Source organism: Drosophila arizonae, chromosome 4 (genome assembly GCF_054131065.1).
Source record: "Drosophila arizonae isolate 15081-1271.41 chromosome 4, UAZ_ARI_1.0, whole genome shotgun sequence".
Taxonomy (NCBI): Eukaryota; Metazoa; Arthropoda; class Insecta; order Diptera; family Drosophilidae; genus Drosophila; species Drosophila arizonae.
This window is the reverse complement of record NC_142924.1, coordinates 1170619-1195303: the sequence shown is the minus strand read 5'-3', so window position 1 is coordinate 1195303 and position 24685 is coordinate 1170619. Positions and strand designations below refer to the sequence as shown.

Genomic DNA, 24685 nt, shown 5'->3' with positions numbered 1-24685 from the left:
TCAATGTTTAGAAGGAAATTCAGTTGAACTAGACGCGAAGCTATGCTTAATAAACTCATATAAAAGCAATCGACTTAGAACTCTAACTTTTATGCCAAATCTAGTTAATCAGCGAAATTTAGATAATCCAGTAATGATATATAATTGTGCTCTCCTTGCAACAGTTGCAGCCCGAGTATTCTCAAATGGCTGCAGCTTAGCAGGTGTGGCAAGGCGAAAGCGAAGCTGATGATAGAACTGAAATATCTCTACGGATGACCTACTCACGTTTTGTGTGTTAAGTCCAGTTTATGTTTTGATTGATAATAATCAAATCAATTCAAAGCCACATCAAAGAAATTCCTGTCATAAAATCATTAAGCTACATGGATAGCCATGGCTCCTCTTCCATCTATCAAATGCCTAACTCCACTGCAAACTTGTCTTGAAATTCGTGCTCTTTCAGTGTGATCTATTTCATATCCCAATGGATATATTTTTGCTTGTATAATTTGTCTCGACTCAAATGGCTGTGAGTGATAGGCCTATGCATGTATTTACTCACTTTTGATAGCTCCACAATGGCCCCAGGCTGTGCACATCTTGCCAGACGTAACCTAACTTGGTTTACTTAATGCAAATTGTTAGCTTGGCTTTGTTGTCTACTTTGTGTGTGGACAGCTGGCCTTTAAGCCCAATTAACTGACGATGGCTGCTGCTGCTTTGAACACCTTAGCTATACCAAATGCTTTTGCACCAGTTCCATTTAGTTCAATTAGTTTTGTGGCTAACAGCAAGTGAGAGGCTGACACTGCGGCCAGATACCCTGTAATCATATTCATACGGAGCCAAAAAGTACTCTATATAGTCGACTATATATCCATTTTCGTAAAACAGATATATCTGTTAAATAATGAATATATAATATGGCATAATAGGCATTCACCCGATTTCAGTATACCCGCTCGGCTAAGGTCTGTGCGGCATACAAAGCCCATTGCTTAAGCCGCATAAAGAGCAGCTTAAAGCGAATTGCGGTTACTCAATCAACAATTGCCTCATTTGTCAGGTGTCCAACAACTGTCTATTGTCTATGATTGAGCTATAATTTCCTAACCGACGGTGCAGTATACCCTAACTTCACCAAGAATTCAACGTCTAAACACAAAAGGAAATTTCTTTTCTTTGTTTTCGGGTCTTAGCCCAAAGTCTTTTTGTGTGGCTCGAATGTTTGGGCCGTTTGATTGCGTGTGACGCCCAACTGTCCAGCTGGAGCGTGTCCAATGCATAAGCTATTTATTATTAACAATTGTTAAATCAGACCGGAACACTTTTCGTCTAACCGTGCACGGCCCATAGCATAGACCTGCATGAGTTGTATGAGTTGTGCGAGTTGTATGAGCTGTGCCCGTTGCTGCCCACTGATATTTCTTTCATTGTTTGCCTTACACTTGGCTCGGTCTGTGTGGCAAGTAGCATTGTTAGCGACTATAACTGGGGCTACGTATCAGATGGTGATCGGCACGCGGGGATCTAGTGTGTGACTTGGCTCGAAGCGTGCCGTCGCCAATTCAATTTTTCATCAAATGGAATTGCACTTTTTGCCGCTTTCGAGTACGGTTAATAGTAATTTGTCTTATGTCTGTATATGTTTTGGTATACCCCGTAGTAATCGGAATAGAGTATACTGTGCTGCTATGTACGGATGTTACTGATAGAAAGAATCTACTAAAGGCAAGAATGGCTGAGCCCCTTAATGTCGAGAGAAAGAAAGTACAGCACTTTGGGAAATGGTAAGTCTGAAGTAAGTAGCTCTACATTTTCCGGGTCTATAACATGTCATAATATATAGATAACAGGCAAGCGTAAGTTGTTTTTAGACCGGCTTGAAAGGAAACTGATTAGATAATGGTTCAGTTGACTTTACACCTATTAAGGAAAGCAAAATCAAATTACAGAGTATATCACAATCGAGCCTTATTATTTCTTTCCTTTTTGGTATTTTAGTTCGACACACACGCAGCAATTTATATGGCCACAATATTTTTATAGCATCGACTGTCAGCCTAACGAGCCGTCGTTGTCTCTCAAGTGGTTCTATCAAACGCAATCAAATTAAAAGAGAAAAAAAAAATAAAAAAAATCAACAAAAACCGTTGGCAGCTCAATGCCAGGGCTGCCCACGCGAACCCAAGCTCGAGAGGATTTGCCGTGAGTGAGCTGTGATGAGAAAGTCGAGCCCTATTAGCATATATGTATGCATAAGATGTAGATTAGGCGGTGGGCGTATCAGCCAGCCAGAGCCGCACAGCAGCCGGAGAACAATGCGAGGTCATGGGCAACCAAGCTGCATGCCGAGTTGACCACTGAGTGAGTGTGTGGGGAATAAGGGGGCAATGGGGCTGTGGGGCTGAGGGGTGTTGTTCTCTTACCTCGTTTAGCTTTATTCCGTTCACACTTCTAGGCCAAAAACGAAATCCAATTTGGAGCAAATGCGAGCAAAATGACACGAATCCAAATTGGGCCAATTCAACACACACAATGTACTCAAAAAGTCTATACACACACGCACGCACACACATGCACACATACACTCTTCAGGTATGCATGTATTTGTTTTGTGATTGGAAAAGTTGGCTTTCGTGCACTTTGCAGCGTCATCGAAGAACAAGAAACATAAATTGAGAAGATTAGCACAAAGCGAACGCGCAAAACTTCTTATGCTACTTAGTTACGGTTGCAATTGTTGTTGTTGTTGCTGCTATTGCTGTTTGCTGTAGATGCTGCAATAGGCCATAAGAATAACAACAACACAGCACAGCACAGCGTAGCACTGCACAGCACAGGCCAAGCCGGGGCCAGTTGTCAGAGTCGTACTCGTTTTACCGTTAGAATGCAATCAGCTCGCGCGCTCGAGATGCCGAAGGAGTGCGAGAGAGATAGATTGAGAGAGAGGGCAGCGAGGGGATAGTGAACGGTAAGGAGACGGCACTTTTCTAACCAATATAAACTCGTTTCTCACGAGAACGCACAACTGTCCATAAATACACAAACACATACACGTCCATATGTGATCATAAGTAAATATATCTCGCGTAATCACGTCGGCGACACGTAACAAGGCTCGAGTGAAGGTGGATGCAGCCGTGGCTGTTGTCAAATTAACAACATTCCCAGCCAATCAGAACCTTTGCCCAAACATTCAATTGTATTTGACGAATGCACTTTGTTAGACCTGAGGCACGACTAGCAAAGCCATCGTTCGTCTATTTTTAACTAAGCTAAACACAGTTATTCATCGAAGACGCTCGCTCGTTCACTGCGCCACACACCACAAACACGTCCGTTTCGCTTCGAAGTCACGCACCGACTGAGGCAGCTGAGCCGAGCCCGAGCAACCGTAAACTGAGCTCCGATGCACGTTGACTTCTACTTCAGCTCTCGGCTTTCGACTCTCAGCGCTTAGCGCTCGGCTGACTTAACTTTCTCAACTCGTTTCAAGTGTGCGTGAGCTGTTTTATAAGACGCTCTGTGCGAGTATAAGAGTATCTTAAATCAGACCAATTTCAGCTTATACTTTTTTTCTCTTTTTATTCAAATATCAATTGTGATCAGCTTAGAAGCAATCGTTGATGGAGGGCAGAGCACCATCGCAGTACTTCCAGGTGGACCATGCGGTCCAGCCCTGCTGGCTGAGGATCTTCTGGGCGCAACGGACGGAGTTGGTGATATCATCGGTCAACAGGGCGTTGCAGCTGAGGGCGCACTCGTTGTAGGAGAAACGACCGTTGGCAGGCTGGCACCAGTAGTAGTTGTTGATCTGGAAGATGCCGTAGTCGTTGGAGCCGTTGTAGTTCTCGGGGCCAACAACGCCGGTGCGGTAGGAGCTCTCGTGCTCGGCAATGCAAGCCCAACGGGCCAGCTGGTCACGGGGAACGCCCAAGCTGGACATCTCCTGAGCCAGGGAGCAACGGTTCAGGGTGCGACCGAAAGCGGGGGCGGCCAAAGCCAGAGCAACCAAAACAATGAAAGCCTTCATGATTTTACTTCAGTAAACTGATGTCGAACTATGGAAATGCTTTCCATTTTATAGGAGTTATTATCTCTGAGGATTTGCTATCTAGAGTAGTTTGCGAATTGCGACTTGATTATAGCAAAATTAAAGCACCTTTTTGAATTTATCTGAGCTTGATCACACAGACATTTTAAATAATATTTACTGTGCAGACGCGATAACATAACTGCTGTGTCATAAGCAAATGCAAATTTTGATTTACCGATTCCTAGCCTCTTGAAGTTTCTATTGAAAGTATGCAATACTTTCTCTGATATTCTCGAAGTTAAGGCCAGCCAAGGCTCTTAACTGTGGCACATGATATAATAGAAAGTTTCTATATTATTTATACACTTTTAAAAATTCTATCGAGGATGCCTAATATATAAATTGAAGATACGCCAAGCACCTCAGCCAGAGATTATATAATGTCAAGTGCACTCAATTTCGCCTATTCAAATTTGAGGGGATTTCCAACATGCTTATCAAATACCAATACTCCATCGATTGACTAATTTAGACAGAAAGTAAACGAAACTTGCATGTCAGCTAGAAGAGCTATGTTAGACGCACTTCTGATATCGGTTGCGGCACAGACTAAGATAAGTTTTCGCCTATAAAAAGGAAAACATTTCCAAGTTCGACATCAGTTTACTGAAGTAAAATCATGAAGGCTTTCATTGTTTTGGTTGCTCTGGCTTTGGCCGCCCCCGCTTTCGGTCGCACCATGAACCGTTGCTCCCTGGCCCGCGAGATGGCCGACTTGGGCGTTCCCCGTGACCAGCTGGCCCGTTGGACTTGCATTGCCGAGCACGAGAGCTCCTACCGCACCGGCGTTGTTGGCCCCGAGAACTACAACGGCTCCAACGACTACGGCATCTTCCAGATCAACGACTACTACTGGTGCCAGCCTGCCAGCGGTCGCTTCTCCTACAACGAGTGCGCCCTCAGCTGCAACGCCCTGTTGACCGATGACATCACCAACTCCGTCCGTTGCGCCCAGAAGATCCTCAGCCAGCAGGGCTGGACCGCATGGTCCACCTGGAAGTACTGCGATGGTGCTCTCCCCTCCATCAACGACTGCTTCTAAACTTGACAACCTAAAGCTTGAATAAATGATTATATAGAAAATTCCAATGTGTTTGAATCCCAACTGCCAAGCAGTTCATTTCTACTCACACAAGCAGTGCATTCATTTAGTTATTTACACAGGCAGCCTAATGGTAGGCAACACTTCTTTTCAGATGCTAGCTGACTCAAGCTGCTTGCTATGAAGGCTGTGCAGGCGGTAAACTCAAATTTGTTTGCTTTAGCTCACCTGTAACCCATGTATTTGCCGTTGTCGTAAATGGAGTCGAGAGAATATTCATCTGCATTCGAGCTGCCCGCATTGGTGCGCTTATCCAGGGCATCCTCGTAGCAGTAGCTGCAGCTACAGCTCGAGTACTGCGAGCAGTAGGAGGAGGCATCCATGTCTGTCATGCCAATGGAGCACTCCTCGTCAGCTCGACGTGAACGCTGCTGTGCTTCCACAGGTGAGACTTTCTGGGTGGTCGAGCGACTGCAGAAGTAGAAGGCAATCAGTAATAGGTGGATGGCGGAGTTTCATGACTAATTACCTCGTGACCACGTTCCAGGTGCGATGTATTAGGTAGAGCAGAAAGAGCATGCGCGACGTTTCGCCGCCCTGCGACGCATTGCCTGTGCCCAGACAGCTGCTCGAGCCAAGATGCTCCTCATTAGCCTTGGCCTCGTTCTGTGCATAGCGCGCGGGCAGGGTCTTCGAGCGAAACTCATCCTGCAGGCAGTACTCCCGCTTGTGCTGCTGATAGCGGCGGCGCGTATTGAACTGGGAGCTGCCCTCGTAGCCCGCGCCGACTCCGACTGGCGATCTCTGTGCCCCGCTGCGATTGCCCATTACGATTGTGTTGCTCCGTTGTCAAGCATTGCCTAATGTGACAGGAACATGGATGGCGATTAATCAACAAATAGAATGATCACTGAATGTTCTTTGTATATTGGTATGTATGTGAATGTGTGTGTGTGTGTGTGGTTGTCGACATAGTTCGTAACCAGTTGGTGAGGTAAAAAAGCGCAAAAGTGAAGTGAACGACCAACTTCTGCGAATGGGCCTCTGGAATTGTGTCACTCGAGCTCGTTTGAAGACGCCTATTGAGGTCGACGCCGGAGCACAATGAGCTCAGCCTGCTGCATAGATGGCAATCCTTGGCAAATGTTCTCAATTGAGAATTGAAGAGCTCCCGCTTACCGCCTCCCGCCTCCCGCCTACCGCTGCCTCTTCGCGTAATTATGATCAACAATCTGTGTGATGGACTGAGAGGCTGCTCGGACCACTTTTGGTAATAATCTCTTTGGACATGAACATGGACATGGACATGGACATGGCCAGTGTGATTAGATGCGTCAATGGCGTACACGCAGCGAAAACCGGCAGCAGGTTCTATTCGGCAATCAGGTCTAGACGTGGCTTAGCTGCAAATTGCTGTATTGGAAACGCTTTTAATTATCTCTAATAGCTGATTGAATGCTGTATGAATGACCGTCATATTCTGGCATGGAGCCCAGCTTTTCGCGCAGTGTAGCGAGTGTCGCAGAGTTCCTCAAAGGCGATCCGTCAGCTAATGGGGACACAGTAGAAGCACTGCTGATATGTGGGTCGAGAGCGGGTCAATCATATGCTCGGGTCAGCATCATGCAACATTCATCAACCTAACACCCAGGCAACACTTCAATTTGTCCCAATTGCCGAGGGGAGTCCAGGGCAAGCCTTATCTGGAACTGCCACCAAGTGCTGGGCTGTCGAATGTGACAATAGCTCAGGTCTGCGGCCAGCCCCAACTATCTCTGTGGTTGCACTATCGCAGATGAGAGCTAAGCCCCAAGAGTGTGCGCAAACAGTTCTTATCACTTGTGTGTATACCGTACAGTACAGTAGTGACTCAATAGAGAGACCCTTTGAATGGCCAAAGGGCCTTAACTGTACAGTACAGTAAAGACAGCTTAGTGCAGAATTTCATCAATGGAATGAGCCGACGCCCCGAGCGAGCATTCTCTTCTAACTGTATTCCGTGGAGAAATGGACTAATTTGTAAAATGCCAATAATACATTTGGTCCAACCGAGTCTTTTGTCCATTTTTGTATTTATTACTTTTTATGGTTTTTTTCACACAAAAGCCTTTCGAATATGTAAACTAGAATGCAGAAGTCGAGTCGAAATCAAATCTGAAACTGGTTTCCAGTTTTAACGGCCATGACAAAATATACAGAAGGGGAAAGTTATCGGGCGCGTGGAAATTATTCGTAGGGTAGGTTAAAGACATCCATATAAAAATACACGAAACAGTCGTGTGGGTTCGAAAGGCGCATAAAAAGAAGTAGAATAGAAGTCTATTAGGAGTGTGACAGCAATACAAATATCAAGTTTTCCAAAGTTGTTCAGTTTCATAGAGTGCATTAAGCAATTCTCAGTTTCTAGATCAGCTCTATCATAAAAACCATTTAGATTGGGCTACAAATAATCATTGAAATAGTATGGATACAGGTTAAGTGTTATTATTATATTTCTTATCTGAAGTTTTCACTAAACTGAAAGTTTCAAGAATTTCTAAACTGCCTGAAAATAAAACTGATTGATTGAATAGTTTCTCGACTTCTTAATCGGGAAGCAGTCTGAATTCCTCTTTGTGTAATGAACGCTGCTATTGACAAGACAAGAGAGAAAGAGAGAGAGAGATATAGAAATGATAGTTACTTGAAAACCTTGTCAATTCTTAGACTATATCGTTATTATAATTTAATCTGAACTGATGTATAAAATATATAGCTCTTACTCCGTCTGTTGGCCCTTAAGACGAATGACTACTGTGCCATTTAATGTGCCATCTCCAAGAGCGAAAACATGAGCTTAAGGCGTGTCTGTCCGCCTGTGCGTTCAGTGTCCAAAAGAAAAGAAGTTTAGGTGCTAATCAAATATGTTTGTGGAAAATCTATGAAATGCGGTTTATCTTATCATCGAACGGGTCACCCTGTATGAGCGGGCAATGTTAGCTATAGGACAAGCCAACCCAAAGGCGAGCTGTGCGCAGTTGCGGCTACTCAGTCGCATTTCCAAGCAACATCGATCAAGTCGCGACTTTAACGAGCGCCATTCGAATTCGAGCAGCCAGCAAATAGAAAACATGAGCCAGAGCCAGCTGAACACGGCCCAGTTGGTCTTCGAGGAGAAGCCACTGCATGTGCCCACACTGGAGGAACTGCAGCAAGGTAAATTTAAAGAGGGGGAACAGTAGCAAGAGCAGCAGCAGAAGCAGCAGCAGCAGCAGCAGCAGTAAAATGCTGCAGCAGAGTGAAACGCAGCAGCAACACATTAAATGACCTTCACAAACTGTGCCGAACTTTCCATAGCCGGTTTTTTCTTTTTCGTCGAGGCGTTCTCTTTGCGTGTTCTTATAGAGTATAGCGAGGGGCCTAGCCGAATGGGTGGGAAAACATGTGATGTGTGGAAGAAAATCACTGAGTGAAGCTATGTTACTATTGATCTCTATCTAAGAGCAAGGCAAGTTCTGAATGAATTTAAAAAAAAGAACAGAAGTTAAGAGCTGAGTTATGGCGATATTTTGCATCTTTTCAAATATCATAAGCTTCTCAGCTGATAAACTGATAAACATTGCGCTTAGCTCACAATTGGAAGAAATGCAATAAATTATTTTTAACACTTAAAGCTCACATAAACAAGTCTTCTATTCATATCAAAAATCGCAAACACATATCTCTTTAAGCAAATCGACTCAGGTAAGGGTGTTTCAAGTACGTCACTTAAATGACTGTTCACTCCCTCTCTCTCTCTCTCTCTCTCTCTATCTATGCTATTCATTCTAAGCACAAACACAAATGTGAATGTCAGCTGGAGAGCTTTTGGTTTAGCTTTTCAGCGTTGTCTTGATTGAGGGCAAGATAAAGCTTTTGCCATTGTCAACGCTCAACGCTCTCTTTTTCTCTCCCTCTCTCAGTCATACAGGGTGCTCTGCGCAAAAACTTTGTTAACGCCTCTGTTGAGGTGGGCGCCTGCCCCGATCTGAAGGCCAAAGAGTTTGGCCTGGTGGAGTCCGGGCTGGGCGGCAAAGCTACGCTGCTGGAGGTGGGCGGTCCGCCGTATTTGCTGCCCGTGGTGCAACGGGACAAGCTGTATAATATCAAGGAGATTACGCGCCGCATACAGGGTGCTGGGAAGATATTCGCCATTGGCGCCGGCGCTGGACCCTACCCCATACGCAGCTCCAACTGCGAGGGCATCTACAATCTGTCGGTCAGCGCCGCCGACGAGCTGACCAATGGCAGCTACACGGCCACGGTGCGCGGCGAGCAGGAGGAGTGCGTGCTGGAGCGCATTCCCAGCACGGAGCCGCGCTGTGCCCTGCTGCTGAATCTGTACCTGAGCCGGGGTGAGTCTGGGCCAGTGCTGAAGATCAGCGCCAAGCAGCGCAAGGGCGAGCTCAACTTCATTGAGTGCATACGCCAGGGTCTCGAGGAGCACTACGGCGATCGGGTGGTCGGACTGGGTGGCATATTCGTGATTAGGAAAGGCGCCGTCCACCAGCACGTGATGCGCGACTTCAGCGCGACGCCCATTCACACCGATGAGGAGCTCAACCAGTGGCTCAAGTTCTACGAGATGCCCGCCCAGCTGAACGCCCTGGGCACGCTGGTCACCAAGGAGCACGATCTCGATCTGCGTCTCCAGCACTTCCACTCCTTCTCCTTCAGCAACTGGGGCGGCCACTATCACTACGACACCACGCCCGACACCGTCGAGTACGAGGCCTATCTGAATGTGGCCGAGCGGGTGGTGCGCGTCGACAAGCCCCTGGCCACCCACAAAGTGGGCAGGGACTAGCCCAGAGGTTAAGGATATATTCCAAAAGCTTCCATCAGTTGTAGTATAATCAATAAAAGTCGCAAAAAACTAACTAAACGATTCTTTCAATTGATTGATTGTGTAATAAGTAAAGCTAAGTCTCTTTTCTTCGGGAAGAAGAAGATATAAGTGATGTAGTTTTTATAATAAATAGTTAACTCTGGGATATAGAATTTGATCAGTTTATCAATAGTAGAGGTGCTGGATGAAATGGAATCGTGGCATATACATTATACATTTGTATAGATTAAGGGTATTCCATTGACTTTTTAGCCTCCCACTACAACTGCCCTACTAACTTGTTTCAATTGCCAATTTGATGGTCTAGTCTGCCCTTTGCTCTATAAACACGTTAGCAACGACCTAGACGACAAGAGTGAAAATAGTTTCTATTTTCGTTCAATTTCTGCTTCGTTTCATAACGGTGTTTTGGTCTACAGTTTGTTGGGTTCGATTAGAGGAGGCGAGTAAGGGGTGGCGGGTGGCGGGAGGCGGGTGAATGGGGTTTTATGTAATTGGCAAGCAAATTGACAGCTGAACTTTCTACAGATGAGCGGCAAATCAATCAAAAGATGATCCACAGCCGACGAGCTCCACTTCTAGACAAAGCCGAGCACATGCTCTCGGGTTCTGGTCTTATGACTCCGTTGGCCGCACTAATGAGAATTCGCCAGAGTTACGGCAAGCGGCTGGCTAAGCAGGCCGTAAATAATGCAGCAGCAAGCATGCACCAATATCCACACTCCACTCCACTCCACTCTGCTCCACTCTGCTCCACTCTACGCCACTCCACGACATGTAACAAGCATTTCTTTTGTTTCAGATTTTTGTTTCGCTATTTTTTGCATCGCTGGCCATTAATTATTTAATAGCTGCGATGCAAAGAGTCGATTCGAGTCGAGTCGAGTGCGAATCGTGCGGACCACAGGCTATTAAGTTGTTTGGGCGAATTTCTCATATCGAGACTGGATTTGCGCGCTATCTGTAGCACTGCGATCCAATGCAATTAGTATTGAATGCCAGCGACAGTTGCGATCCACATTATATATCATCACTATATACAGCAATTTATACATAGACATTTGTCGATATTGAGGAAAACAATTTAAGAGCGATACAAAGTGAATTCGATTCGATTCTCGTTTTAATGTTTGTTGATTTCAAGGTAAGCTAATACTTTGTGAGGATTTTCATTTAATTATTTTTTATTTATTTATTTTACATATTGCCTATTTGGATATTTGGATTATGAGAGCTTTTGCCCAACTCTGTGCGACATGGTCAATATGATATTCTGTTTAGTTTAAGCCAACTTTAACAATCTGTATTTATAGACAATTTTAAAATATATCTACATTTAACTATTTTTTTTTATTTATTTATTTTTTTTTTTTTTTTTCATTTTTGTCTTTTGCATTGCTATTTTAAACTAATTTTTCAGACTAAATAAAAAATAAATTTTACTCATATAAGTTTTAATATTTAACATACAGTTCTTTTTGTATATATAATACACAAACAAAAACTTACCCAAAAATTGATGTATGTATGTATATGCAGATATAGTTATATAGATATTGTCGATATATCTATTAGCTTTCAGGTCACTTTTGCTGTTTGCAGCTTTTTATTTTGATTTTGATTATAATTTACTTTTTAGCTGTACGTCTCAACGAATAGATTTCTAATATTTGCATTTAGATGTTCGATTATTCAAATTTATGTTTGGGTCAACAACAATACGACGGTCGACTTCATCTCAAGCTATACAACAATAAGCCGGCCCGAAAGCCCCACAACAATGAGATGAGAAATACGTTTATCGAACTGGGCTCGAACCAAATTAATCTGCGATTTGGGTTTCTTCTTCGCTTCTCTCTCTTAAGAAGCCCACAAAAAGTTATGAATCTGAGGCGAGAGAGAAATGCAAATACGATTTCGCTGCCGCATCAAAAAGAAAATATGTATATACACCTATTATTGTTGTTGTTGTTTTAGGGTATGTTGCTGTTGTTTGTGTTTTTCTAGACGCTTGCACTCTTATTCACAATAGTTAAACACACACAATTAGCACTTTTTATTAGCTCAACTCGGTTTTGATCGACTGCCTGCCCGTGGGACGCGCCCAGCTTGCAACGAGTTGCTGCTGCTGCCGTTGCTGTTGCTGCTGCTGCTGTTGTCGTGATTTATGTTGCTGTTGCTGTTGCTCTTGCTTTGGCTGAGATCGCGCTCACGTCTGTTCGGCTGAAACTCACGTTGCAGACTGAATGAAGTTGGCCAACTTTATGAACTGAATGAGTAGCTGCCGCTGCTGCTGTCGCTGCTGTTGCCACTTGTTGTTGCTGCTATGTATACTCTGTTCACAGCGTGAAGTAAGGTATATGGCTGAGCGTAGGCTAGTCTGGCTGGTGGCTGGCTAGAAATTGTTCGAAATGTATGCTATAGCATATATAATGCTATAGCTTACCCAACTATGTGCATTATCTATATATTAAACGACGGCTGTTTGAGATTAGAATGAAGACAAGTTTGAATAGCAAGAAAATTGTATGTTTAAAGCTAGTGATAAATATACATTTATAATTATAAATACTTCTTCTAGTTCAGTCTAGGGCAGTTCCTTTGAAGTGCGAATATACTCTTCTTGTTCTTAACAGGGTATTCTGCAATCACAGCTTCTAATAAGAATAATAGAGTGCCTTTATCAAAGAGCAGATTACTATGCTCAGTTGTTTATGAGTGCGGGTATGCTCTACTCTACTCTAAAACAGAGTATTGTGCAGTCAAGTGCATCAATTGCGCCGTCTGCTGCTGCTCGCTTTGCATTGTTGCTGGTTTAGATGTGGGCATGTTGTTGCTGTTGTTGGTGGTGTCGCTGCTGTCGCCTGTTGTTGTCTTTGATTGAAATTGTCGCTTAATCTCAATTTGGACACATTTGCTGAGAGCTAGATGAATTTTGCCATGACTAAACGGTGGCAACAAGTGCAGCAAACAATGCGGGCCAGCTGCAAAAATTTGAAGTTTCCAATTCCCCAACCAGTTCGCAATCTATTAACTTATGCAGTCAATGCCAATGTCAGCCAACAACAACAACATCTAGTGAAGTCCTGCCCGCCAATGGCAACTTAAACTAGATCCCGCCTAAAAAAACATCGAAACATCGAGCCATGTAGGAGAAACGCGTTAACGACGACGACGACGACGACGGGACAGACTCGCCTGCCCATATTTTAATTGAAATTGCATAATGAGACGCAGTCGAAGTCTTTATAGATACCGTAGTAGGTACTTTTCATATCGGACAACTCGTTTTGGCGCAAGGAAAGAAAATAACATCTTGTAAGTCAAATTACTTTTAAATTAATTCAAATTAACCAACGTCTACGAGAAGCTTTGACAGGATCTCAGAGACTATAATTATGCCGTGTTATTCAATGCGCTGGAAAGTATATTGGCTTCCCTCTTCGCTGTGTGCTGTTCAAGTTAGTCTCTAGAGTTACAAGCACCCCTAGATTTCGGAGAGCTATTTCTCTCTATATATATGTACATGATATATAAGATGGACTAAGCGTTTCATTTGCTCAAAACGTTTTTAATTTTACATTTGTTCTTGATTAAAATAGTAACAAGAGCTAGATGCTGGCTAATTAATTAAAATAAACTGAAAGGCTCATCGCAGATATGATTCTTTGGAAAGGCATTGGATGCCAACAAGGAAAATAAAAATTATGTTACTCGTTATGCGACGATCATAAAAATAATTTAAGCAACCCGTTTAACATAGTGATTTACTTTTATGCAGAATTATCGCAACGGAGAAAGAAATGCATTTATGTCTTGTCAGGCAGACGCGACTCTCTCGGTAGATGGTAGTTCCGGCTCTTCCCATTGTGGTCGCAGCCGTATGCCGCATCTATTGGTTCATCTATTGGTAGCGTGACAATTTGGGCAGTGGGGCAAAGGCAGATGCAATCAATGGCGCATTTTTCGATGCTTGCGAGCTAAAATCAGAGACCAAAGAGGGGGAGATGATGTCAGCATGAATCTTAACTGCTTGCTGAATTCTACATACCGCCAGAAGAGGGAGCTGCCGCGTTTCAGCTCTTTGCGTCCCTGCAAGTCGTTCCAACAGTCCACCCAGTGTTTGTAGCTAGGCATTATTGGCGGTTGGCCGGCCATAAGGCGTGAGCCGCTGACTGCGGAGCATGTCGACACCACTTGCAGTGGGTACAGTAGACTGGAAAACATGAACTGCACGAAGCCCGCATTGTACTGCCGAGCCAGCTTGTCCTTGATGAAGTATTTGTTCACAACGAAAACTGTGGAGCTGGATAGCACTAGACAGGCTACGTCGCACAGCAGTTTGGGGATCAGGCCAGAAAAGAAGCCCAGTATGCCTTCGGTCCTCCAGATTTCGCCAATCGAGCCCAATATCGAGTTGTATAGAGTCTCGCGACCCACAAACTGTGCCATCATGCGCAAGGAAATCACATGGAAAGGATGTGCGACAATAATCCCGCTGACCGTCAATACAATGTCGCGCTTCAGATTGTACTTGAATTGCATGTAGCTGGCAGGGAAGAAGACAATGATGATGACATTTAATTCATTATAAAGTGGAGAGCTATACTCACTTCTCCTCTTCGGTCAGCTCGGACTCGTCCTTATCTTCACGTTGGGTTAGTTCCAGCTTCTCCGCACAACGCTCACTAATAACCATGCTCAAGACGGACCCAACCAATTTGGGGGCCAGACCGCGATAACATCCGTAAAAGCCATCCACCCTCTTGATATGACCAGCTATTATTGTTTTTGTGATATAAGCGAAAGAGCAGAGATCGAAGTGCGATTTGAAATGCCGGCCGGTGGCAGGTGTTATGCGATTTACTTACCGTACTGAAATATGTTTGGCAAGACCATAATGGGTTTGCCCATCATGGACTTACCCGGTCTCGCGGCTATGGGCTCATACCCAATCTGTATCAGTGTCTTTGAGTATTCAAAAGGATGTAGTGCAGCGCTAGCACCAAGGCGCAAGCCGAACCGAATCCAGGAATTGACCTCGGTCTCCTCATTTCGGGTGTAATCAACGTAGTTAGCCATTGTCGACCTGATCCTGATGGAATATTGACAATAATTGATCTGCGCGAGTATGAAAATGTTAACCGGTCGGCCGAAATGTTTGCACGTCTGCCCTTTTTCGCTTTAATTCAGGTTACAAAACTGACAAGGCGTAAATATCGATATCTGACGAGTACTACGATGTCTCTCAGTTTCAACTATCGACTAGTCGTTTTTGACTGCTGTCTATCGCTCCAAAAATCATATGATAACAGCTGAACTGGCCATTGAACGATGAATCGATAGCAAAACATATGTTTCCGTCTTTTCGATTGCAACAATGCATAGGTATTTACTCAATATTTCCTACATTGGCACGAGATTTCGGTAAGTACTTGGAAAGATGAAACAGAAAGTGTATAACATCCAAATGATCGTACAGTGGTATCCAAAAGACGATAAATAAGTTGGAAGAATCACGTGTAGACACTAATTCAGTGCAAGGCTGCTTGGAGTTGGCATTGCGCGTTTTTCGTCCCGTCAACGAAATCCAAACCGTCCTGTCCAGTCGGTAGGTACATAAATTAAATAATATTCAACAGTGATTTGTAATGGGATCTATTTTTAGCACAGATGCCGGCGTACACGCCCTGCACTCGACTGTCCACGTCGATTTGGAACGCAATGATGGCAAATGCTATGATACGACGATACTGACGGGCGTGCTCAATCGCACCCTGGACAAACAGAGCCTGCCCATACGTGTGCTGAGCACCCAGCGAGTGGCAGACACCTTCCATTGTCGCTACCACGCCATCGGGCGCACCTATTTGTACCGCGTAGCGGTGTCCAAGCAGAAAACAACTGTCCTGCCAGATGCAAAGAGCAGCAGCTTAAGAAACAGAGCCTTTGAAGCATTTTTACCCGTTGAGGAGTGGGACAGGTGCTACTTTCTGCAGTAAGCAAGTTGTTGGTTATTCAAGTGCAACTCCGTTGAGTCTCTCCTCTTTCCAGAAACAACAATTTCGATATTGAGCGCTTAATTGCCGCCTCGCGCATGCTCATTGGAGTCCACGACTATCGCACCTTTATGAGCGTCAGTCGACAAAAGAGTCCCAGCCGGGATCATCCCATGTTCACAGTGCGCAAAATCGATGAGATCAATATACGTCCTGGTCGAAGCCTTGCACTGGGCCCGAACGCAACGTTGGCAACAGAAAACTACGACTATTGGGACATAGAGATCAAGGCCAAGTCCTTTCTGTACAAACAGGTGCGACGCATTGTGGGCACGCTGCTGGCGCTGGCCGAGGGTCGAATCGACGAACGGTGCATCTACCAAATGCTAACGATACCATCCAAGCACAGCTGGGATCATCGCATACAACTTGCACCTGCGTGCGGTCTTTACTTGTGCCGTGTTCACTATAGAGACACGGCCTTCGAGCTTCCAGACGAAACTAAAGCTTAAGATGATTTTGCTCTATGAGCTGCAGAAGCGTTTGGCCAATCTAAGGCCAACCACCACGATTGTAACCACAGCCACCGGCGCCCGTTATGTCGAACGGCGCAGATCATCCACCGACGAAGATCTTCCGGAGCAACTAGAAGCACGCCAGTATGGTTTCGTCGTCGACTCAAAGCCTGATGCAGTTCCTGCGTGCATCCTAAGTGAATTTCTCTACTTGGGGTCTCAGGACGCCGTCAGCTCAGAAAACGTATTGAAGTACAATCTAACGCACATCTTAAGCGTAGGCATTGAAACACCCAATGTCGAATTGCCGCCCACAGTTAAGTGCAAGCATTTGCCCTGCCTCGATGTGCCCGAGACCAACATTCTGCAGTACGTGTTGCCCGTCGCTATTGACTTTATAGAAGAGGCGCGGGCTGCGAAGGGCTGCGTCCTGGTCCATTGCAATGCGGGTGTATCACGCTCTGCATCAGTGGTCATTGGCTATCTGATGAAGCGGCGGGATATGCGCTTTGAGGAGGCATACAATTTGGTTAAATCGTGGCGGCCTTGTATACAACCGAACGCCGGATTCATGCAGCAGTTGAAAAAATTTCATAAAGCATAGTTTAATATGAACTAACAATAGCCAGTAACGCCATATTTGTGTTATTAATAAAGTGTATAATTATGATCCAAAACTAAAATGGTCAGACTTCCCCATTAGGGTGCACTCAGATTGCGGTAAATTTGAACTGGGATTTCAAAGCAAATATCGCTGATACTCAAATTAGCAGGAAATAGCTATCGATCAGCTATCGATTGATTCTCCAGTTTATTGCAGCCCTGCCACTCAGCTGTGTGACTGTGGCTATAAAAACAATAAGAATGGGCAAATTAAAAACTGCATTTGTTTTGCTGGCCATTTTTAGTCACCAAGTCAATGCCGACTGCGGATGCAACAAGTTAGACAGAGATGCTAGCGTTGCGGAACGAGTTGATGAGCTGCCGGCGCAACAGGTGTGCCAGCAACAGGCGCGAAATAAAAACAAACATTATCGAGACTATTACCCCGAAGAGACAGAGGAGGAAATCGAGGGAATGTCCCTCATACCAGGTGGAAGTCAGTATATTGGCACAGATGAGCCTCATTTTATGGCTGATCACGAATCGCCAGAGCGTCTGGTAAAGTTAAATGATTTCTATTTGGACAAATACGAAGTATCGAATGCGAATTTCGCTAAATTCGTGGAAGCTACAAACTATACGACCGAAGCGGAACGGTTTGGCGATAGCTTCATATTCAAGACACTGCTCAAGCCAGAGCAGCAGGAAAAGTTGAAGGATTACCGTGTTGCCAACGCGGTCTGGTGGTACAAAGTCAGCGGCGTTAGCTGGCGTCGTCCCAATGGCATAGACAGCAATCTAGAAGGTGAGCTTTCCACCGACAGAAAACACTATATAAAAGATTTCCTTTCTAGGCCTGGAGCATCACCCAGTTGTGCACGTTAGCTGGCGCGACGCCGTTGCCTATTGTGAATGGGCGGGCAAAAGATTGCCTAGCGAAGCAGAGTGGGAGGTTGCTTGCCGTGGCGGCAAGCAGCGGAAGCTCTTTCCCTGGGGCAACAAACTTATGCCTAAGGACAAGCACTGGCTGAACATATGGCAAGGTGACTTTCCCGATGGCAACACCGAGGAGGATGGCTATCCATTCACTTGCCCCGTTGATCAATTCCGTCAAAACAACTACGATCTGTATAACATTGTCGGCAACGTCTGGGAATGGACCGCGGATCTGTGGCAGGCCGGCGACACCAGCCCAAGTCCCAATCGTGTGAAGAAGGGCGGCTCCTACCTGTGCCACAAGTCCTATTGTTATCGCTATCGCTGCGCTGCACGCTCCCAAAACACTGAAGACAGTTCGGCCGGCAATTTGGGATTTCGCTGCGCCAAGGATGTGTAGAAAAGGAATTTCTGAATTTGATCCCACATCTGTATAACTATGTGAAAAATATCATAAGTTTTATTTAGCTTAGATGGTAACATATGCCATACCAATCTCAATGTATATATATCTTTTGTAGTTATGGTCCATATAGGAATTCTGTATGGAATATAGCGTATACGAATCTTCATTCCTAAACTTCATAATTGACAACTTTCCAAAACAGATTTTTCAAATTATTTAATATCTTTTATGAATTAGTTCATACATTTAAATATGCTGCAAAGCTAGTATAATGCACATTTGGTAGCAGTTTCAATAAGTACTCCACGTAGTGGAAATTTGGTATGCTAAACGGCAGTTAAACTGTCCAATCGCTTAACGAAACGAGTTCCAGTTAACATTTCGCACTGGCTGGCCTTCAGGTGCATTACATGCAGCTGTTTCGTTGGTAACCGTTTGCCTGCGTTTCTTACGTTGCATATTCATCCGAGTGCGACGTCGCTTCTCCAAGATAGCCTCGTTCTTGCGGGGTGGTGGCTTTGGCTGATATGGCAAAGGTACGTTATTCCACCGGCTATAAAGATAAACCAAGCACACTCGATATATCTATGTACATATCTGTGATGTATAACAACGATTCAATAGATACCTTCGCCGGCAAATGGAGCACGTGCCATTCTCGGGATTGCTGTGCTTCTCCCAAAAGACGTCGTGAACGAGAGCGCCACACCAGGCCTTGGAATGCAGATATATGAAGAACTTTCTCGACGAGTATTTAGAATCTTGTGCACACAACTGGGCATGGCGTAGCCAGCCACTTCTCTGTATGCGTACCAGGCCACAGCGATAGCAATGCGTCCATCTCTGTATATCTGCTATGGATACCCAGTGCGGTTTCATTTTTGGCTTGATATCGACATCGGCAGTGTCTTCCTCTACTTCTTCTACTGGTTGCTGCGCAGGCTCATCGTCATCGATGAGATTTATAGTCTCATTATCTGAATGACTGTTGTTGTTCTGCTCCAAAATCTCGTGCAGCTGTGGCGCCTCATCACAATGTCTATGCTTCGACTGGACCGGCGACTCGTGTCCATTAATATGATTGCTTTCCTCAATGGGCATGGCACGCAGCGGAAGCAGGGGCGTGGTATTTGGAAACGGGGGCCACGGCTCCGTGTAGACAAAAACATGCAGTGCTCCGCCAATGCAGGGACCATGTGTTTCGTTTGGCTCTAGGTCATGGCGCATATTACAATTGATGCATTTCTTGCGCGGAGGCTGAGCACAACAAAAACAATGGTACTCTTGGGATCCGGAATTGGTCAGGCATATTGTTGAGTTGATGTTTTCAGTATCTCGCATGCCACATTTGCAGCAAACGCACTGCATGATGGCCCTACTGCAGCCAAACAGCAAACGGCAGCAATAAAATCTTAGAACTGCGCAAAACACTTGTTAGATCCAAATACGCACTCACTGTATAACCGACAAAAATGAAGAAGAAGAGCTCCTTCCGTTGTCGCCATAAATAAATAGTCAAGTCGAGTTGTTAGGCTTAATGTATGATAATTTTGCGAATTGACTCAACTAAGTTTGTGCAATGTACACAAATTAAACTTTGTTTTATCTTGTTCTGCTCTTCCCACGCTATCTGAGTAAGCAGGGAATGGAATTGGAAAAACCCAAACAAAAGCAGTGAAATACATATCGTTTGAGCTATCGATAGTTAAAAGAAATGAATGACAAGACGAAAGAAGAAGCATAAGTTGCTTGGCGCCATAAGCAAAATTAAAATTTTCTTCTATAAAAATTGGTGTTGCTTCAAATATTATTTTAGCAATTTGCATATTTACTACACTCTAGCTTTACCAACTTTATATGTGTTAACTGCGTATTGAAAAATGCAAATAATTTTTGTTGAAGTATCGCATTTAGTATCGATATTTCAGCGCGCTTCCTTCGACTGATATCAAACAAATAGTTTTCGGTTAATTTTAAATTTGAATGAGATTGCAGCATTCTTTTCTTCCGCATAGAAAATACAAGTGGTTTATAATGTATATTATTTTTATTATTATTACTTTATAGTCGTGCTTACTTTTGATATTACTATTTATTAAATACAATAGTTGGTATGGCTAATGCATAATTTTTCTTGTATATTGCTGACTATTGCCTTGCACAAACGAAAATGTTTATTGCAAATCTTACAGATTTTGACTATGTATGGATATAGATATATATATGTAAGTATGTATGCTAATTATGATCGATTATAGTTATGTAAATGTAAATGCATTAAAGCAATTTCTACGATATACATTCACAAAATTGATCTGCTGAAATGCTTCACTGATACAACACTTGAAATACAAATGTACAAAAAACAAAAACTACAATTATAATCGCTATATACAGAGACTTCAATTAAAACTAAAACCTACAGGCTAAAAATAAATATAACTTAAGTCATAATCGTAATCGTAATCGTAGTTTAATATGTATGTATTATCGTATTATATATACATATGCATGCAGCCGTATATATATATATATAATATATATGGGGAGATCGTGGCAACGATCTGTGGTAGCTCTGTGCATTTTCTGAAAATATCACAATGCAAATCATATATCGAGTATCGATGCGTGCTGGGATATGCCAATTCAGATAAGCCGTAAGGAACATTTGCCAGCTGCCAGCCTGGAAGACTTTGTAAGCCCAGTCGCGCTCGCCTCTTTAGGATCCATCGGCCGCCGACAATTTGACGGCCTGCAGCATAACGGTTTTCAGTTCACGCGCCAAGTTATTGATGTGCACCACCGAATCAACCATTTCCTGGACCGCACTGCCACTTGGAAAATGCGCCGCCGCCTTCTTCGATTTCAGCACGCAAGTCTTCAATGCGTCCGACAGGGCATTGGTGCAGTGGAGGATTTTCTCGCGCAGCGCCTCCTTGGAGATATTGCGATGCACGTTGTCGCCGATGGTCACCAGGTTGTGGGCACTGACGACTACAAACTTGCCATAGGCTATGAAATACTTCGGCGGTTGATTCTTCTCGACGGTCTCCAAGAAGGAGTCGATGGCGCGCAGGAGATTCGCCATGTGTGTGGAAATCTGCTGAGCGTAGTAGCGCACCACCTTCTTATCTTTGTCCGTCAGCTCCGGTGACCTATTGGGCTGGGGCACGCTGGCTGTGGGCGTGGTCGGCACCGTTGGCGTGTTGCCCATGGCTGTGGACTCGGCGATCTTCAAAGCGCAATCGAATTGGGTTTTCATTCCGGCGGGTATAGCGTCTCTCAGTGCTTGATTCTTCTTGGCCGCCGCGTCCTTGGACTCGAAGGCCACGTAGTCGTAGTCCTCCAGCCACTCGGCACTGCCCCGCCCACCAGCAACGTGGCTCTCACCACCATTCTGGCTGTTGAGCAGTTGATCCGCCGGCAGCTGTCGCTTGAACAGCAGCGAGGCATTGCCCTGGATGAAGCTGGTGGTGGAGCGCACGTCCTCGGTGAGCGTCTGGGCGCAGGCGATCAGCTGATCCAGACTATCTGGCGGCCGGCAGCCGTGCTTGTCATCGCTGCGCGCCAGCTGCTCCACTGACCAGCCGCCCTGTCCGTCCAGAGCCTCCGAGGAGTCCTGTATCAGCTTGTTGGCATCGCGCAGCGCACGCACCAAAGGCCTCAGCTTCAAGGCCAAATTGCGATCCTCTGAGTTCTGGGCATTACCCAATGCTCCCTCACCGAACTCGGTCAGATCGTGCAGAGCTGTGCGCAGACGCAGTGCAGCCAGCTTCAGTTCCATTATGTGTTTCTCCAGCTGCTCGGGCGTGCGCCAGTGCGGCACCACGAAGCTGAGCAGACGCGTAATGGCCATCGTTGTCTCCGACTGCAGCTTGGCCAGCGTTTCCAGTGCCGAGTTCAGCTCCAGGGGCAGCTCCTTCACTGCGCTCACCTGGCTGCCGTTGCTCGCGTTGCTCACGTTGCTCGTCTGCTCCTGCAGCGGCGGCAGAGAGAACTCATGGCTGGCGGAGGCGAGCGGGCGCTGAACTGGCCGCACGGGCAGCGGATGACGACGCGGTATATCGTAGTCGGGCATATTTGCCAGCGAGCTGCGATTGGAGCTGGAGAAGCTCAACGACAAGCTATCGCTGGTTAGCAAAGACGAAGCCGAGCTACTGGGCGTCAATGTATGCTGTTGCTGCTGCTGCTGCTGTTGCTGTGATAGCAGCAGTGGGCGTGGCACGTCGTAGGACTCCTCTTCGACGCTCTTCAGCGAATCGAAGCGTGCGCCCAGAGCCGAGCCCGTCGTGGGCGTGCGCACGCCCACTGCCCGACCGCCGTCGTAATTGAATTGCACAGGCGTCGCCGGCTTGGGTATATCGTAAGTCTCGAACTCGCTGCCATTGCCCATCGACCCGTTGCCCATCATCATGCTTAGATTCTGATAGATGCTCTGATTGCTGTAGATCTGCTGCGTATTCGGATTCGGTGAACGCGACGCTCCCCCACACAGTGTACCAGGAAAACAGTTGTAGATGTACTCATCCCCGTGCCGCTGGGGCGTTATGACCTGGACAAGGAGAGAGAACGAGAGGGGAATATCGATTAGAGTATATCGCATATGGATTGCAGAAAATTATTAATAATTATATAACTATTTATTTTAGTTATATACAATATTTATATTGTTTTATAATAACAGTCGTGCATATATTTGTGGCCGTGGCTGTGCCTGTGCCTGAGTCAAATCACTCAAAACATGCGACAGACGACTGCCATGCCCACACGCGCCCCATCCACGCCCCTTACTACGACTACGACTGACTTATCGATTTTCACAGTTGTTATTGTAACCTGCCTTTTCTTAGGCTTTTCATGAATGAAAACTTTTACAGATTAGCTGATGAGTCACACCTGTGCAGTCCTGCGCTGCTGCTGCTGCTGCTGCTGCTGCTGCTGCTCCTGGTGGAAGTCCAAAGACAATTATCACATTTTGTTAACAATCAAATGCCAATTAATAGAGAATCAGCAGAAGCAAAAGGAGAGAATCGAGAAAAACTTCACTGTTCAGTGGCCAAAGGACGACTGCGAAACGAGCTCGCACATAAAAATGCAGCTGAAGCTAAGAATACTGGGAAATAGTAAGGCGCAGGCGCAGAACAAGACAGCGCGAAAAATATCCCTGGGCTCAAAAATATCCCTTCTGGTGGCGCTGCTGCTGCAGTTCAATGCCGTTCACTGTCAAGGTAAGGCCAAATGAACCCTTAAGAAAATACAGGGTATATACTGCAGGCCATGTAAACTCTATAGCTGAAAGGGCTTTGCTCCCCCCTCCGACCATATGTTCGATTGGTGAAACATAATCGAAATGCAATAATAAATTACAGCATATGCCAAATTCATCAGCAGCCAGCCGACGCTACCCTGCATAATGAGACGCGCCACGCCCACTGCCAAAGCAGTAGGCAGCGCATTGAATCGATTGCCAATTAGGTAAACCATGAAACGACCCAACCCCTAGGCTACCTGAGGTCCACTTCAGCTGCCAGTTGTGCAACCTTTGTCCGTGAAGTGTCGGTTGACGCGTAACACGAGTCCCTGTTTGGCAATGCGCCGATCCTTGAACCAGCTGCCACACACACGCACACACACACGCACACACGCAAAGAGCTCTTATCAACAATATCAGCGCTGATTGTCTTTGAAGTTAAATAACTGCAAATGGAACCAGTTCAGTCGGCCATTTGTCTTAGCCAACAAAAGAATGATTCTATCTATTTATTGGGCTTGGCCTGAACTAGTTCTGAAATGGCACACCAAACAGCAGGAGGCGCGGCCTGTAGCTGACTTCAAGGAGCCCAATTTCCACGTTACTTTTCCTGCTGATTCTCCTGCTGTCTTTTCCCGGTCGTCGTCTACTTTTGTTGTTGTTGGTTTTTGGCCCAATTTTGTTCTGTGCTGATGGATCTAGGTAGCATTTTGAGAGATCTATATATTTATGGCACATTTGAGGCAATTTTTGCAATGACCAAGATGACCGCCAGGGGGCGCAGCAATTTCATCGAAAATTGGCAAGAACAAAGCCGTTTTGCTTACGGTCATAGTCTTTATAAAGTAAACCAAAATTAAATTTAGGGTATATTGGCTATGTGTAAATGTAGTTAAGAGGCAGAAGAAGGCGTGGCAGGTCCCGTAATGTATATATGTATTTTATTTATGATGGCTGTGCATCCGCATGAATATGAATATTCCTG

General features: G+C 45.2%; 9 protein-coding genes and 1 pseudogene across 12 annotated transcripts in view; 5 read left to right on the top strand and 5 right to left on the bottom strand.

Moving 5' to 3' along the window:
* The window catches only part of mwh (multiple wing hairs), a 32930-nt gene extending 20686 nt beyond the window's left edge, over positions 1-12244 (bottom strand). The window contains exons 1-3 of one of the 2 annotated variants that reach the window (XM_018007632.2): positions 11500-12244; positions 5653-5983; positions 5352-5594 (exon numbers count right to left, since the gene is read on the bottom strand). In XM_018007632.2, coding sequence (XP_017863121.1) covers positions 5352-5594; positions 5653-5951 — 542 coding nt within the window. In that variant the 5' untranslated portion in view covers positions 5952-5983; positions 11500-12244. Of the gene's footprint in view, positions 1-2411; positions 3379-5351; positions 5595-5652; positions 5984-11499 lie in introns of those variants that run through there. The other variant, XM_018007634.2, reaches the window with a different exon arrangement.
* On the bottom strand, positions 3551-4054 carry LOC108613877 (lysozyme D pseudogene; annotated as a pseudogene).
* Positions 4669-5164, top strand: LOC108613878 (lysozyme D). Its single transcript, XM_018007647.2, has one exon. The coding sequence runs from the start codon at positions 4701-4703 to the stop codon at positions 5121-5123; it is 423 nt and encodes a 140-aa protein (XP_017863136.1). The 5' UTR covers positions 4669-4700; the 3' UTR covers positions 5124-5164.
* On the top strand, positions 8128-10026 carry LOC108613871 (beta-keto L-gulonate decarboxylase). The gene is made up of 2 exons (XM_018007639.2): positions 8128-8318; positions 9065-10026. The coding sequence occupies exons 1-2, from the start codon at positions 8234-8236 to the stop codon at positions 9946-9948; spliced, it is 969 nt and encodes a 322-aa protein (XP_017863128.1). The 5' UTR covers positions 8128-8233; the 3' UTR covers positions 9949-10026.
* Positions 12245-13540: 1296 nt separating the features above from the next.
* On the bottom strand, positions 13541-15253 carry Mtch (Mitochondrial carrier homolog 1). Its single transcript, XM_018008688.2, has 4 exons — positions 14862-15253; positions 14604-14769; positions 14042-14539; positions 13541-13970 (listed from the first exon to the last, which is right to left on the bottom strand). Exons 1-4 carry the CDS (start codon positions 15070-15072, stop codon positions 13895-13897), a joined length of 951 nt encoding a protein of 316 aa, XP_017864177.1. The 5' UTR covers positions 15073-15253; the 3' UTR covers positions 13541-13894.
* Positions 15254-15258: 5 nt separating this feature from the next.
* Positions 15259-16501, top strand: LOC108614525 (tRNA pseudouridine synthase-like 1). The gene is made up of 4 exons (XM_018008686.2): positions 15259-15417; positions 15473-15601; positions 15659-15988; positions 16045-16501. Exons 1-4 carry the CDS (start codon positions 15371-15373, stop codon positions 16499-16501), a joined length of 963 nt encoding a protein of 320 aa, XP_017864175.1. The 5' UTR covers positions 15259-15370.
* Position 16502: 1 nt separating this feature from the next.
* Positions 16503-17187, top strand: Mkp (MAP kinase-specific phosphatase). Its single transcript, XM_018008689.2, has one exon. The coding sequence runs from the start codon at positions 16503-16505 to the stop codon at positions 17106-17108; it is 606 nt and encodes a 201-aa protein (XP_017864178.1). The 3' UTR covers positions 17109-17187.
* Positions 17188-17309: 122 nt separating this feature from the next.
* On the top strand, positions 17310-18623 carry LOC108614524 (formylglycine-generating enzyme). Its single transcript, XM_018008685.2, has 2 exons — positions 17310-17912; positions 17962-18623. Exons 1-2 carry the CDS (start codon positions 17369-17371, stop codon positions 18441-18443), a joined length of 1026 nt encoding a protein of 341 aa, XP_017864174.1. The 5' UTR covers positions 17310-17368; the 3' UTR covers positions 18444-18623.
* Positions 18624-18650: 27 nt separating this feature from the next.
* LOC108614773 (uncharacterized) lies at positions 18651-20146 on the bottom strand. The gene is made up of 2 exons (XM_018009021.2): positions 19078-20146; positions 18651-19002 (listed from the first exon to the last, which is right to left on the bottom strand). The coding sequence occupies exons 1-2, from the start codon at positions 19815-19817 to the stop codon at positions 18804-18806; spliced, it is 939 nt and encodes a 312-aa protein (XP_017864510.1). The 5' UTR covers positions 19818-20146; the 3' UTR covers positions 18651-18803.
* Positions 20147-20477: 331 nt separating this feature from the next.
* Positions 20478-24685, bottom strand: part of p130CAS (Serine_rich_CAS and FAT-like_CAS_C domain-containing protein p130CAS) — a 41220-nt gene continuing 37012 nt past the window's right edge. For all 3 annotated transcript variants that reach the window (XM_018008562.2, XM_089466450.1, XM_018008563.2), the window contains exon 4: positions 20478-23001. In XM_018008562.2, the coding sequence (XP_017864051.1) occupies positions 21169-23001 (1833 nt within the window). In that variant the 3' untranslated portion in view covers positions 20478-21168. The remainder of the gene's footprint in view (positions 23002-24685) is intronic.